At 36.3% G+C, this 17,084-nt stretch overlaps 1 protein-coding gene across 1 annotated transcript in view; it reads right to left on the bottom strand.

The window, feature by feature from the left end:
* The window catches only part of LAMA2 (laminin subunit alpha 2), a 706,382-nt gene that overhangs the window by 86,394 nt on the left and 602,904 nt on the right, over nucleotides 1–17,084 (bottom strand). The window contains exons 42-45 of the mRNA XM_061427935.1: nucleotides 7,421–7,537; nucleotides 5,566–5,748; nucleotides 3,961–3,966; nucleotides 299–453 (exon numbers count right to left, since the gene is read on the bottom strand). Of these exons, the coding sequence (XP_061283919.1) occupies nucleotides 299–453; nucleotides 3,961–3,966; nucleotides 5,566–5,748; nucleotides 7,421–7,537 (461 nt within the window). The remainder of the gene's footprint in view (nucleotides 1–298; nucleotides 454–3,960; nucleotides 3,967–5,565; nucleotides 5,749–7,420; nucleotides 7,538–17,084) is intronic.

Below are 17,084 nucleotides of genomic sequence, written 5' to 3'. Positions count from 1 at the left end.
ATACAAAAATAAAGCTTCCATTCTTGCAATCTGTATTAACTCTATTCAAATTATAATAAAATATATCAGAACATTCATTTACAAAACAGTAAGTGATGATTATTCTTCTCAAGAAATGTCTTTTGAAATATATGGGAAAAAATCTAATCTTCCATTCCTCACCTCCCCAACAAATAGCTTCAAATTAAAGAAAAAGGACCAAAGCTCATTCAATAAGATACACTGGGGAAAGTATTCTTTCTGGGAATAATACAAACATTACAATCATTTATTAATACTGAAAACAGAAGGAACTTACAGAATTAGCTTGTTTTCTGGCTTGGTTTATCAGTTCTTTTATCTCAGAGATATTTTTCTTCAGGTTATCCTCAAGCTCCTTGATGGGTTTAAGTTTGTCTATCAGTCGATCGGCTTCTTGTTCTAGATTTTTCACAGTGGCATCTGCATCTGCAACTGTACAGAATAAGATGAGTGTATATCTCACACATGCACACATGTACACACATACCCAGACACATGCACAAACATATGTATATATACACCCAGGCACACACATATGCACACACACACATATACACACACCCAGACACACGCACATGCACACACACACACACACACATATACACACCCAGACACATACATATGCACAAACATGCATACATATACACACACCCAGACACGTGCACATGTACAAACACACACACATGCTGCACACACAGACACACTCACACAGAAATGAACATAGCAATATGCTTAACTAGATAATTGAAAGGATTTCATCTTATCCACAAGGCAAAGGCAAGGCCATGGCAGCTGAAGCAGTTTGTGGTAGCAAATGGAAATATTTTAGTTGGGACCCAAGCAGGCCAGAGGAGATGATGTTAGAGAAAGAAGGCTGACACCTTTGGCTTTGGGATTAATATGCAAGTCAGCATTAAAGATGGAGAATATGATTAGCTTAATTCAATGCTTAATTTTTAGCTTCAGTCCCCAAACTAACCTTTATAGCACAGAAATTTAGTCAAAGAATCAAGCAATTGGAAGCATCTTTAAAATGTCACCAACTCTGTCCAAGCCAGAACTGTACTTAAATCAGGGTTTCCACACAAAGTCAGTTTTTCTTTTTTTTTTTCTCATTGTCTTTCTTTGTACATCTTAAAGAGAAAAGCTATTAAAACGTCTTCTGAAAAATATTTCAACGTTGAGCAACCTTCAGACTCAAGGCCTACATTATACTTTAAATCTCTCATGTTGCAGTTTTATTTTTGTTTTGAAAAATAGTTGATTCTCCTGCTTTTTACATTAGGTTGAATCACATTAAACTGTCACTTTTGTAGCTAAAATTTAAAGGAGGTTGAATATTGATAAATTAGAAAGGGGTTTAACCCTAAAACAATTGAAGGTTATTACTGATCCTTAGACTTCCAGCTTGTACTTTTCATAGCAGGGGTACATGACACATGGAAAATCAATTATTCTGTCCCTAGGATGCTGGCAGTCTTATCCAAACTATGTCATTTATTATCTGACCGAGCATGTACTGTTCTGTTTTCTGTCATTGTGACTCTGATGAAAAAGTGAAACTGCTTAAGGTCCAAGGTTATTGGCCCTGATGAACTAGGAGTGATCTGAGACTGAATCTTTAGGAATAAATCAAATGAGGGCAAAGTTAGTTAAAGTTAAGTCGCTCAGTCGTGTCTGACTCTTTGTGACCCCGTGGACTGTAGCCCACCAGGCTCCTCCATCCATGGGATTCTCCAGGCAAGAATACTGGAGTGGGTTGCTATTTCCTTCTCCAGGGAATCTTCCCAACCCAGGGATCGAACCCAGGTCTCTCGAATTGCAGGCAGACGCTCTAACCTCTGAGGCACCAGGGAAGCCCTGGTGGAATCTTTAGGAATAAATCAAATGAGTGCAAAAGGAAATAAGTAATATTTTGAAGTATTTTGAACTCATGCTGACAAATATGAGTTATATTGTTAGCGATGTTTAAAAAGAACATAGGTCTATTATTAACCTTAACTAATAGAGTTGCTAGATCAAGAACTATTTTCTCCTGAAATGAGGGTTGTTGAGCTCAAAGCTCCTGTTACATAATTGTATAGGGAGTCAGCATAAAGATAGTTAGCCTTTCAGTTTTACACTTTAAATAAACCATTTGTCCATTTTCTCCCTTCCTTTAATTCCCCAATATTACTATGATTTTCTTCAAATCATTCTAGAAGTGAGAAAAAGGGATATAAACTTAGATTCATGGAAATGAAAAAATTGTTATGCAGGGACTACTTAGGCTTAGACAAGTAATAGATCCCTTTCTTTTAAAGCTCCCAGAAGTTTTTACCAAATGTTTCAGAATGGAACCTGGAAGTCCCCTTATCCCTTGCTATTTTTGCCCCTCTGTCTTCTGGAACAGTCAAAGTAATATAGAAATTATCTTCTTGAAGGTTTTTAAAAATAAATCATCTGTGATTTTGAGTCTGATATTCTCTTATGCTGTAGTATTTGGAGACTTCTCACTTTTTCCTATGATTATTTGTGTAGATTTTAAAATTATTTCTGAAGATAGATTTTGATAACAATGTTTTATTAGAAAACTACTTTAGAGTTTAAACTTTATTAGCCTGCTGCTGCTGCTGCTGCTAAGTCGCTTCAGTCATGTCCGACTCTGTGCGACCCCATAGATGGCAGCCCACCAGGCTCCCCTGTCCCTGGGATTCTCCAGGCAAGAACACTGGAGTGGGTTGCCATTTCCTTCTCCAATGCATGAAAGTGAAAAGTGAAAGTGAAGTCGATCAGTCGTGTCCGACTCCTAGCGACCCCATGGACTGCAGCCTACCAGGCTCCATGGAATTCTCCAAGCAAGAGTACTGGAGTGGGTTGCCATTGCCTTCTCCGTTTATTAGCCTAGAGTTTTGCAAAGTCCTCTCTTATGTGCTAAATTTCTTCCCTTATCTAGTTATATCTCCTGCAGAATTTTGCCTATTTGTTCTTCATTTTCCTTTATTTAAGCAGGTCAAGCATCTAAAATATTTTTTTTTAAACATCCCATTTTAATTTAAATATCATGTAGCTGAGCAAATATCAACATGTTTAGAAATAGTGTGGGGAACACCTAATGGCTGTAATATCTTTGATACAGAAAGACTGATATAATTTAAAACTTTAATTATCTTATCTTTATATTTCTAAAGATACATCTCTTGAATTTATCACATCTATTATTTTCTGTCTTCTAATTTATTAACTCTTTTTCATCTTCTTTCTTTTAGTTAGTTATTCTGTCTGGTCCTTAGAGTTGATTGCCTAACTTGTTTATTTCAAAGCTTTTTAGTAATATAATTGCACTCATTTTCCACTGAGGATAGACTTGGTCATATTTCTCAGGTTTAGATATGTTCAGTTTTATTTTTATTATTTTCTACTCTGTACTTTTGTTTTTGACTTGGAATTAAAACTTTGAGGTGTTTAAGACAGAAAATTTTTATATCTCAGTGATTGCTCATTTGGTAAGATCTAATTTTATTAATTCTATTTTAGGCTTCTCCAAGTATAATTCTCTTGAAGTTGAGAATAATCGCTTGTAAGGAGTGGGGAATGAGTTTTGGGGGAAAAGCAACAACAACAGTGTAGATGTGATGTACTTTAATTCTGCTAGAAAGAAGTCATTTGGACCTCAGTGACTGCATTTGTATTATCAGAAGCATCATAATTCAGTTAAATCTATGGAAGAATTCAATGTTCTACTTTAATATGGATAACATATTTCACTAATGTTTCAAACACGCATTCACACACTAATTCCTTTTCTATATCTAGCATTCTTACTGTGACACTGGAAAGAAGAGCTATCCAATGTTTAAAGCCATACTAAAACATGGAAACATGCAAAGCTGAAGCTTTTTGCAATAAGTAATCAAGCATAAAAATTACTAAAAGATATGCAAGGAAATATATACATACTGATTTCTGCAGGTAATTTCATATGGAAGTAAAACAGAAAAAATAGAAAATTCGTGAGAAAATATTTTTCATAGATATTATAAAGTAGTGACTGTCAAGAAAAGTAGTACTTTTCACAATAGGTGCTAATTACAAATTCACTCCATTTTAAATCAAACAAGAGTTATCAAATAAAAATCCACAAAACATGTCACTTAGCAGGCCACTGTTCATATTAAAAGGAGTTTTATTATCATGTTCTAATAAGATAGAAACAGACCCCGTGTAATGAGTGTTTATAGATATTAACTATTTCTTTTCATAGATGATAGAATCACAAAAGGGAGGTAAATATTACATAAGGCCACTCTCATTTGAGAATCAGTCTGAAAATGAATGAAATGATAACATAAAAGAGTGATATTTACTTTAAAACTTCTTTTCATTCTTTTTTTTTCAGGGGGGGTGTGTGGTTAGGTATTGTGATTTGGCATGCCTGTGAACCAGTTATTCAGATGGAATCTGAACCACTGGGGGACCCTAACTCTGGGTTTACACAATAAAAACTGAAAAACTATATGTCTTCTTTTTTCCTTTCCTGAACAAATAATGAGGAGTGAAATCCTTTTCCCTAACTCTGAAGTGCACTTAGCTATGTTTGCACTCCTCCTTGCCCAGGAAGGAGTTAGGTTAGTAGTATCTATTATTTCAAAGTATCATTAGCCTTTGATCTGAGGCAAAGATGCTGAAAAATCAGGCTCCACTCCCCAAACAGTAATCTGGATTGTACAGTGTATAACATCAATAACTGTGTTTTTGTTATTACACTCTACAAATGTTTTAATTCCCAGTAAATACACTGGTTCTATATAAAGAAGGCTAATCACTTGAGACTGTAAAGTACAAAGAATCAAGCATCTCCTTTGGTACAAGCACTTATGAAGACAGCATTTTATTACTTGAAAGAGTAAAACAATATTAAAAATTATAATGCTTATTACTTAATAATTTAAATTACTATATTTAGTTCTCCCACATTTTCTCAGTAAATCCATATTTAACTCAATGTAGTTTAATGCAATATATAAAAGACATGAAGAAATATTCTTGATAAACTAGGCAAATATTTTAATTTCCTGGTAATGTTTAACTAGAATCTTAAGTAATAAAAGACCAGTATTTTCCAAATTTGAATGCATTCAAGTTGATCCCATTTAGTATTCTCTTCTAACAGGTCTGCTAATTAGAGTGCTCCTTGACCTCTAGGTTCCATGGAATTTCAACAACTCTGAGGATATAATTTCCCAAGTATAACTGCATTTTCAATTATACTAAAGGATTAAAAAGTACGTGGCATCCCTATGCCAAATACCATGCAGGCTTTGAGAATTCTTAATTTCCTCTTAACGGATGAAATTTGAATAAGATAAGCTCAAGTGAGGAGCTGGGAGTCTTGTATTCCAGTTCTGGAGCCATAGGCATTCAATTCCTGGGGCCAGTCTACGAAGGGAGGAGGGCAGACTGCATCACTCTGAGGGCTCCTTCCTGCTCTAGCAGCTGAGTCTAGGATACTTTTAGAGTATGAAGAAATAAATGCAACAATCAAAGTGATAAAGGAGATCTTACTGTTCTTCGAAGGATCTTTTACCACAGCATTTGTTTTGGCTACACTGTCTGCTAGTTGATTATAATTTTTCTTCAGGCCATCAAGGTTCTGGTGAAGATCTTTAATCTGCGCCAGTACATCTTTAGCTGTGTCGTTGGCTTGTCTTGCTTTGTCTTTAACAGCTTGCAGTTTAGCAGCTGTGTCTGTAAGCAGAAGACGGTATGAGAAACAAAACAAAGGATCTGGAGTTAGTGGCTTAATCCTTGCTTGTCAAAGAGAGGCTGTGCCTGTGACCTCAGGGACTCAGGCACGAGGGAAAGGCTGAACTTTGTCTCACTCAGCTATAGCAAATGAAGTACACTTTCAGTGAAATTGAATTTTCTCAGGGACCTTTGTTATGAATACCTGATTAGCCCTTAAAATAGCAACGTGATTATTCTAAAAGTTCATTGTGGAAGGCGATATTGTGATTTGCTGCTGAACATATTAAAGAGAGAAGTTTATCCATCTGAATCATATAGCTTCATCGAAAGTAGTTTTAACATTTAATCTGCACTTCCAGGGTTGGGGGGAGGGAACGAATGTATTTCAGTTTTGGTAGAGAGAGACTTTTTTGGATATATTAGACCATGTGTTTGTGTAAACAATTTATATTTGTTATCAGCAATGGATATTTTCTATGAACATATTTACTACTGAAGAAGTGACATGAAAATCAGTAAAGGCTTTTTAATGTCAAAAAAGTAAAAAAATCATTAAGGTTTTAATAGTTCCTGTTAGGTATAGATGTGTTTCCTTCACCATAATTTTTATAAAAAATGTACATTGTACATATATTTATGTGCCTACTAATATGTTGTGGATTAGTGGTTAAGATCACAGCCCCTGAAGTTAAACTGTGAGGTTGGAATCTTACGTCTCTTTTAACAATGGCCCTCAGTGTCCCATCTAAGTTTGCCTGTTGTAAAGGGGAGATAATAATGCTGTTCACCTTGTAGGATTAGTATGAGGGTAACATACACTTGACATAAACATGCTGAATAAGCCTTGCTTAATAAATGGTAGCAACTTTTGCTACTGTTGTATCATGCTATTAAAATATAAAAATAGTATCCCCAAAACAAGAGTGCTTTCAGTAACTAATAACAAACATTAACTCCAAATAACAGGTAATGCATAAAAAGATATTATAGACATGGTTCAATCTTAACATCTTAATGTTTTTGCCAAGAAAAATGTGCCGAAAGGCAGCTGGTTCTCACCTATTACTGTAGATACTGTGTACGTGCTAAATTGCTTCAGTTGTGCCCAACTCTTTCTGGCCCCATGGACTATAGTCTGTCAGGCTCCTCTGCCCATGGGATTCTCCAGGCAAGAATCCTGGAGTGGGTTGCCATGTCCTCCTCCAGGGGATCTTCCTGACCCAGGGATCAAACCTGAATTTTTTATGTCTCCTGCATTGGCAGGTGGGTTCTTTATCATTAGGCCACCTGGGGAGCCCTGTAGATACTGTAATAAACTTCCACTTTGTGGTAATAAATCGACATTTTAGAGGAAAGTGTCTGTATGATTTTATTCTTTCCCACCAATATAAGATTTCCTGGGCTGAAATGTGGAAGAACAATACAATAACAAGACATCTATTATTTTCTTTTTTGTAATTTATTCCTACAAATGTCAGTTAACAAATGATAAACATCATGGTGCAAATAGTTTCTCAGTTTCTCATTCTTACAAAGAATTCGTAAGTAAGAAAACCATTATCTAATAGCCTGACAATGGTACAAATATAGTGCTAGGAAATACAGGCAGAAGTTGGAACATTTTAAACAGTGCGTTTCTATTAGGATAGTTTGCATTGTCTGGAGTTCTTACCATTTGGAATGGCTGCCAGCTTGTCCAAAGTGTCATTCAAAGCTCTCAGGAGATCCCCGTTTCTGCTATTGGCATCGTCTAATCTGGCTGTCAAGCCATTCAGTCGATCATCATTTTCTGTGAACAGAAAACAAAAAAGGATGAAACAATTTTAGTCATCTGTGAACTTACAGATGGATATAAAATTTCAGGTTATTTTATTTTATAAAATTACTTTTTATTGGAGCATAGTTTCTTTACAATGTTGTATTAGTTTCTGTAGTATGGCAAAGTGAATCAGTTATGTGTTCATATATATCCCCTATTTTTTGGATTTCTTTCCCATTTAGGTCACTGCAGAGTGTTGAGTAGAGTTCATTGTGCTATACAGTAGATTCTCACTAGTTATCTAATTTAGACATAGTAGTGTATATATGTCAATCCCAATCTCCCAATTCATCCCACTCCTGCTTCCTCTTTTGGAATCCATACATCTGTTATTCTTGTCTGTGTCTCTATTTTTGCCTTGCAAATGAGTTCATTTCATGCATTCATCAAAAATGAGTGCATCATTTTTCTAGATTCCACATAAAAACAATATTATACAATTTCAGGTTATTTTAATATGAAATTATTTAATATTAAGAAAATTGATTTATTTTAACTTATTGGCATCTGTATACAAATATATTTCAGATCAGATTATAAAATATATATTTATATGTCCATGTGACACACAAATAAATTCAACAATTATATTTTCTCTGGTATCTAACCTTTATTTGACTTAATTTGATGGTTTTCTATGGAGAAAAACTGAAAGATTTGGTCTTTTATTGCATTTATAATGATACCCTCTTGATATCACTCAAATGTCATTATTTTTAAAACTTTATTATCAAAATGGACACTGAATTAGTTTTTAAAAATCTCAAATAGATATGACTGTTAAGCAGAATCTCCCAACTTTACTAAACATCACAGTAATATTTGAAAAAAATAAAAATCAAAGGCATGAAAAAATAGCCTCTGGCACATTTTTGTTTTTTATAGAGAAAATAAAATTTTACAAATTACTTTATGTAGGCTTTATATAGGTTTTTTCTTGCTACTTTAGCATGCTTTCTTTAACATTAAAATATATCATTTACTGTGGAAGTGGAAGTGATTGCTCAGTTGTGTCTGACTCTTTGCAACCTGATGGACTGTAGCCTGCCAGACTTCTCTGTCCATGGAATTCTCCAGCAAGAATACTGGAGTGAGTTGCCATTCCCTTTTCCAGGGTATCTTCCTGACCCAGGGATCGAACTTGGGTCTCGTGCATTGCGGGCATAGTCTTTACCATCTCATCCGCAAGGGATTCAGACAATGCAGTATTACTAGTATAATTTGTCCAGCTTCTCTCCACTAATTTTTTAACATGTTCAAATGTTTTTAGTTTGTATATAACATTGTATTTTATAGCAGATAAAAACCAGGAATGATACAAGAAAGATAACAATGGTGTGAAGGATGATATACTAAATAATGTACTTGCATTTTATACCTGGTTGTGCTGGTTAATTTGTTTTCTCTGTGCAAATATTTTTGTTTTTTCATTTAAAGAAGTTAAAGAAAAAAAGTAACTTGAAATGCTGAAGACCATTATCTACCAACACCGACTGTCGCTCTCATCACTTTGCTGGTACCCAGAGTGGGCAGACCAGGAGAGACTACATCTCACTGAACAGAGCAGAGCAGTTTTGATTGGATTGTGTGTCCACCCCTTGTTGAGGTAGTGCATCTGGCTTCTTGGAGGAACGAAACAAGCCACTGGCAGCTTAGGGAACAATCTTTGTTTTTATTGGCTTCATCTGGGAAGACTGGCAAAGGGAAGGGAAGATAGATGGAAGATTCTTAACTATCAGTGTTCTGGATGTAATAAAGAGTACTGAACATATTAATTAATGATCCATTCCATTTCATATCAGGGTTTTATAGGCAGACGAATTACACCACTGTTATACCACAGTAATATAAGCACATAATATTGTTGGAGGCATCTGCTTTTAGGTTCTAAGCCAAAGACCTAACATCATAGAAAACTAAAGCATAAAATATTCCAGAAAAACATGGCTCTAAAACATCAATATGTCCATTTCAGTCACTAGGATATTATTTTCAATGCTAGTCCTTCAAAATATACTTTCCAAGTAATTAGATTTTCTCCCCTGTCAATCACAATTTATCTTTCTTTTAATACTTGTTATTTTCACTGTACTAAAATAAAATCTTTGAATAGGTTATGGAAAGAATACTTTTTGAAATAAAGACAATCTCACTATGACTGTGATATCTATACAAATTCCCTGAGAATAGTTAAAGGCTGTTCTTTTGATATTAATTTAGAAGTCTTAATCAATTAAGGAAATGGAACAGTACAAATTTCATTTCTTAGTTTCATGATTGGATTTGACTTTTTAAACAATGAAATACTTAAAATGTGCTGGCAAGCAAGATATTCATGTATAACTGAGAAAACCATTAATTTAAAGGGCATTACTTGGTTTATACTATTCTATGAATTCTGATAACAAATACTGGCTGAACAATCAGGCCAATTATTCAGAACAAAGACTGATTTGAGGAACATTGTTACTGTCATTCCTCAAGTTTCAAAGCAGTAATTTTGTTCCCCTGCTTTCTGTACTAGAAATTCAAAATGGGAATATTCTGAGCCTATTCTGATTTCTTTGTTTCAGGATTTGACTCTATTTTCTTCTTAGTTTATCCTTTCTTATACACTGATCATTTTTCTCTGAAGTACCTTTTGGAATTTCTCAAACCAAGTCTAAACACTTTATCACTTTGTCAGTCTAATTCTTCAGATAAACAAAAGTTGTGTGCAGAAAATAACTGCAGATTTTAAAATGGAAAACTTATACAATGTTAGCCAAGCAAACCTAGGAAAATAAATGATCCAAGGCTGCCTTTAAATGAAGATACCTGAGGCAGAGGTTTCTATAATTAAAATGAAAGAAAGAACCCATGTGGTTCAGTTTGAATGGTAACATGGACAAAAAGAGAATTATTGGTAGTTAAGATAAATCGATTCCAACTCATAATTTTTGATAAACAAGAAAAGGAGCCATATTGTAATCCACAGTGCTACCTCACACACCTTTCTCTCCTTATTTCCTCACTTTTCATACCCATTAGCTATAGCTAAGTCACTTATACTCTCTCCAGATACCACATCCACTGAACCTCAAAGGCTACATATACATGCTCTAATTTTAGCTCTCCCTTTCTCATGCACTCCCCACACATTAGAAGACAAATGTTCAGGAATGAGTTTGGCAGAGACAGGGCTCATAAACTGAGGGAAAAGAAGCAGAGCAGCCAGGCTGGACTGTGAACACGCCTGACAATGTCAGTGCCCTTTGTTGTGTAACACTGAGTGAGGTAGGTATATTCAGCATGAAAATCACTAGACACAGTTGCAAGTCACTTCCATTAATAACAGTACTAATTTACTCATGTTGACCATGTTCCTGTTACTGTGCTAAATGTATTAGCATTTAGCTTATTGGAACTGGTAATATTGAACTATGCAATAATTCAAAATAAAGCTATTACAAGTATTTCTTTGATCATTGATGATGCATTCTTTTACATATTTTAGCCATTAGAGAAAGTAGTATAGTGCAATGAAATAATTATAGGACTAGAGTTGGAAGATGTGGGTTCAACTGTCATTTCTATCCATTTTTACATGTGTAAAATGAAGATAACTTCATATGACTGATACGAGAAATCAGTTGAAGGATGTATGAGAAAGTACTGGATTTATTATGCAGTTATTAAAAGGTAACAAAATAATTCACATTGGTTTGGTAATTCACATTGGGTTGAGAACTGCTTTGGTATTTTTGCCAGTTTTCAGTAATGTTATTTATGATTTACTTTCTTCTGTGTTTAAAGTGAATCATCTAGAATCTAAAGTTGTTTATTTTCCTTTTATATGTTCTTAATATATGGCCCCCATTATCAACTAAATATAAGAATGATTTTATATATTTTAATGGGAATGTTCTATTTTGACTATTCAAACATATCTAATTAAGTTCCTCAAATGCAATTTTTAACTTACTCACATGAAAGTGAAAGTCACTTAGTTGTGTCTGACTCTTTCTGACCCCATGGACTATACATACAGTCCATGGAATTCTCCAGGCCAGAATGCTGGAGGGGATAACAAAGCACAAATAAATACCTTGAGAGACTCTCTCATTCATAAGGGTGAAGTTTGTAGAATTGTTTTTAATATTGAAGGGGTCTAGTTAAATGGAACTACTGCAAATTACCATATAGATAACATTTTGCAAACAAAATTTTCATTATCATGAAATTTGTCTTATGAGCTACTACTTAAACTCAGTATCACTTATGATTTGCTTCTTTATCAAAAAATGGAGGAATGGCTTCTCTTTTAAGATTTTTTATACAAGTATTTTACAAAGTAACAATCATGTTTCATCCTTTGTTGTCGAGGCTCCTTCTGAATTGTTGGTGTTTAGTCATCCAGTTTTGTCTGACCCTTTGCAACTCCATGGACTGTAGCACACCAGGCCTCTCTGTCCCATCTCCTGCAGTTTGTCCAAATTCATGTCCATTGCGTTGGTGATGCCATCCAGCCATCTCATCCTCTGATGCCTTCTTCTTCTTCTGCCTTCAATCTTTCCCAGCATCAGAGACTTTTCCAATCAGCTGTTCACATCAGATGACCAAAATACTGGAGTTTCAGCTTCAGCATCAGTTCTTCCGATGATTATTCAGGGTTGATTACCCTTAAGACTGACTGATTTGATCTCCTTGCTGTACAAGGGACTCTCAGGAATCTTCTCCAGCACCACAATTCGAAGGCATCAGTTCTTTGGCACTCAGCCTTCTTTACGGTACGGCTCTCACAACAGTAAGTGACCACTGGGAAGACCATAACCTTGACTATATGGACCTTTGTAGGCAGAGTAATGTCTCTGCTTTTCAACACACTGTCTAGGTTTGTTGGAACTTTCCTGCCAAGAAGCAAATGTCTTCTGATTTCATGGTTGCAGTCACCATCCACAGTGATTTTAGAGCCCAAGAAGAGGAAATTTGTCACTACTTCCATCTTCCCCCCTCTATTTGCCATGTAGTAATGGGGCCAGATGTCATGATTTTTATTTTTTTCATATTTAGTTTTTAGCTGGCTCTTTAACTCTCTTCCTTCACCCTCATTGAGAGACTCTTTAGTTCCTCTTTGCTTTCTGCCATTAGAGTAGTATCATCTGCATATCTGAAGTTGTTGATGTTTCTCCTGTTTATCTTGATTCCAGCTTATAACTCATTTAGCCCAGTATCCCTTCTGAATTAGAGACCAGGTTAACTTATGCAGTGCTTTATCCACAGTTCTGAAGCAGAGAGTTTGGAAGAGGTAAGGGATCTGTATGAGGTGAAAACCTTGATTTTGACCTTTCTGGTAATGAGAGATTCCTGCAATGCTCATCCATTCACTCATTTATCAAACATTTGTTAGGGCCGTGAATGGTAATGTGTCACCTCTACACCATGGCAAAAAGCTAGTGTTTTTATCCAGCAGTGCTTAAAAACATCATCTTTGGAACCACATTAACTTGGGCTAGTTAAAGTGCTGGCGCTACTATATGTATGCAGTGTATTCAAACAGAATTTCTTTGACTTAAATGATTCTGTTGCAGAATCAGATGGTAAAGAATATGCCTGCAATGCAGGAGACCTGGGTTTGATATCTGGGTCAAGAAGATTCCCCTGGAGAAAGGAATGGCTACCCACTCCAGTATTCTTGTCTAGATAGTCCCATGGACAGAGGAGCCTGGTGGGTTACAGTCCATGGGTTGTAGAGTTGGACATGACTGAGCAACTAACACTTTCACTTACATACAAAAATGGTTAACTTTACCACATTTTATAATATGTGATTACTCTATGGATGCGAGCTCAGTCACTTAGTCATGTTCAACTCTTTGTGACTGCATGGACTGTAGCCCACCAGGCTCCTCTGTTCATAGAATTTCCCAGGCAAGACTACTGGAGTGGGTTGCCATTTCCTTCCTGACCCAGGGATCAAACCTGCGTCTCCTATGTCTCCTGCATTGGCAGTTGGAGTCTTTACCACTGAGCCACCTGGGAAGCCCTTGATTACTCTATACAATTTATTAATTTTATTATATTATGTTTTTGCCTTTGAATGTTTTAAGAACATAAGAGGTAAATTTTATCTCAAGTCACTTTACTGTAATTTTTCATCTACTTACATGAACCTGGCCCCAAGTCAACCCCACCATTGAGTGCAGGATCCCAACACTCATACTGAAGGAAGAGCAGCTAAGTAAGGAAGAAAGTTGGGTGAAATCCAGAATCCCATTCTTGTTGCTGGCCTCCTTTCAATTGATTTGATGAGGTTGCTCCACCCAGTCTTTCCACACTGGGGCACACCTAGCCCTCTTCCATTACATTTTTCCTATGCTTACCTTTTCTCAGTTGCTGTCACAAGTTTGGGATGTGTCCTATCTCTGATTTCCTCTTTTGCCCAGACATATCCCTTACATGTACCATGCAAGGGAACCTCTAAGATCAGTAAATAGGGCCTGTGTTTATAGGAAGGCATGTTACCGGGAAACTTTGTCCTGATTAAAAAGTGCCAAATCAATTCTTGTTTGCCTTGGGCACAGTGCTGGCTAGGCCCTCAATAGCCATTTGCTGCAACTGAACATGTTCTTCCTCCCACTACCAGATTAGAGCTGAAGCCTGAGGAGAGGAGAGAAGGGGGATTTGTCTGGCAACATGTCTACCGGGCTTCCCTGGTGCCTCAGACCTTAAAGTGTCTGCCTGAAATGTGGAAGACCTGGGTTCAGTCCCTGGGTCAGGAAGATCCCCTGGGGAAGGAAATGGCAGCCCACTCCAGTACTCTTGCCTCGAAAATCCCATGGACGGAGGAACCTGGTAGACTACAGTCCATGGGGTTGCAAAGAGTCAGACACCACCGAGTGACTTCGCTTTCACTATCATCTCCAAAGTCTTAAGATATCAGGATAGAGGACAGTCCTCTCTTCAGCCAGTTGAATGAGAAACCAAAATAACCAGACATCAAAAACTCCATGTGGTTCCTCTAGGACAAGCTCCAAAGCCTGAGTATGGGTTTACAGGCTCCTTCTGTTTTGGCCAGCAAGGTATTCTAAAAAAAATGTAATTTAAATACCTTTAAGTGAGACAAGTACTCTCTGGTTCTAACAGATTCTGTCCTTTCGTGTTTGGCCCTTATTTTGCCACTTCTCATTTAAACTCTGAAACCGAGTCCAACTCTATTTTAATTTCTCAATTTTCTCTGTTCACACACCAAAGGAGGAACTAAAACTCTGCATGAGGAATCAGCAGAGGAAAATATTAGCTTGTTCTCGGGCTACAATAGGCTAGGGGATGCAGGGTTGGCTTTATCCATTTAATCCAAAATTATTTTTTGTCAATGGAATGGTTTGTTTGTCTTCCACTTGCCTACTTTTGGGATTCTGGCAAATGGTAGTATGCAAATTATGCAAAAAATACATATAATATAATATAAATATTATACTATATATTATGTGTGTGTGTGTGTTAGTCACTCAGTCATGTCCGACTCTTTGCGACCCCATGAACTGTAGCCCGCCAGGCTCCTTTGTCCATGGGATTCTCCAGGTAAGACTACTGGAGTGGGTTGCCATTTCCTTCTCCAAATATATATTATATACATATATATATATACACACACATACATACTGGGACTTCTCTGGTAGCTCAGTCAGTAAAGAATCTGTCTGCAGTGCAGAAGACCCCGGTTCGATCCCTAGGTTGGGAAGATCCCTTGGAGAAGGAAGTGGCAGTCCACTCTAGTATTCTTGCCTGGAGAATCTAATGGTCAGAAGAGCCTGAAGGGCTACAGTCCATGGGTTGCAAGAGTCGTATACGACTTAGTGACTAAACCACTATATATATATGTATAATATTTTGGCTGTCCTATGTGGCTTGTGGGTTTGGTAGCCTGATCAGGTATTGAATCCCCACCCTTGGCAATGAAAGTATGGAGTCCTTACCACTGGACCACCAGGGAATTCCCAACAGGAGTCTATTTTTAATAATATAAAAATACTTTTATTTATTTATTATTGGGAGAGAGGAATAGCTACTTTATTCAGAAAGCCAGCAGACTGAGAAGATTAGTGTCCTGCAAATTTTAATTCCTAAATCATACTTCAGTTTAATATCACTACAATATTCCTGTTTATTCTGTTTGTATCTAATCTGAAATAACAACACAGACTCTTAACAGGTTAGTAATTGCAAGTGTGTTATATTCATGATCGCAAAGCCATTTTGATACACTTGTCTGGTCTTAATGACTCAGCATCTGGAAGCTCATGGTACAGAAGGAAAATATGGATTAATTTGATTAAAATTAATTTTGGGGGTAATTCTGGCACTGTTCTGTGTTTTGGACAACATCATATGTCATACAGTTCATTGATTCCATATCCTTGGGCTTGAGAATAGATCTTTTTATTCAATGTGCATGTCATTCATTTTATAGAGATGTTATCTATTTGTTCCTAAGTAATTAAATAATTTCACTTATTTGAGGAAAGTTGAAAAGTAGGGTTAAATGAAGAGGCAAATAAAATTTAAAAGTTACTGTATATAAGATAAGGTATATAATTGTAGAATTTTAGTATTTCCACACTTCTAATATATCATCCTCAACTTCAATCCTTGGGCTGTACACATTCCATGAGAGCCTCACCTGGCTATTTTTTTTTTTTTGACAAAATCCTTTGTCAATCTGCAAAGTAGTATTAATTCACCCAGTGGCATCAATTTATCTTCTAGCTTTTTTGGTCATCAATTTGTATCAAGCCCCATATCCATCAACAAAACAATTTTTATCTCCAGGGACATTCAATCAATTTGATACAGACTGGTCTCAAATGGCAAATGTGCAGAAGGGCAAATTTCCTTTTAATAAATATATACTCAAAACTTAAAAGGCAAAACAAACTGCTGCTGGCAAGTTCTGGTTCTCTGAAGGCAAGGACAGCATAAGGATGGCAGGGAGCAGCTCTAAGTTGTTCATGACTAAAGCTCATGGACTAACTGTATTGTACTGACTAGAACCAAGTAACACATTAGAAATATGGAGGGTATACTGCCTCACCATTTTTATTCCTTCTAACTCCAGGCACCATAGAGAGAGAAATGACTAAATCTCTATTTTAATAGCCTCTGTCAAGTATTTTGCTCTGTAGGGCCTATTTCAGCAGTTCCTGGTGGTAATATATGGCATTTCCCTGATTAAGAGCCGTTTTATAACGTGTATAATTGGCCACAAATCAGGGGAATGTCATAATGTAGCAGGAAAACATTCCCATCTCCGTCAGAGCCTTGGCTTGGATTTCTGGAGGAATTATTACTTGAGTAGTTTGTGGGTTTTCATTACTTTAAATAATGTACTACCTGAAGTACAAAAAAGGGCATTTAAACTAATGAACCTTTCTGTCACCTAACCCTGGCTACCATACCTGTCCTTAGATTTCTTTTTCCCTTGGAGAAAAAACTCTTAAAACATGAGACTCTTTTTTCATTTTCATAACACCAGTGT

The sequence above is a fragment of the Bos javanicus genome, chromosome 9, assembly GCF_032452875.1.
Source record: "Bos javanicus breed banteng chromosome 9, ARS-OSU_banteng_1.0, whole genome shotgun sequence".
NCBI lineage: Eukaryota > Metazoa > Chordata > Mammalia > Artiodactyla > Bovidae > Bos > Bos javanicus.
Note: the sequence above shows the minus strand (reverse complement) of the source record. Positions and strands in the feature narration are given on the sequence as shown.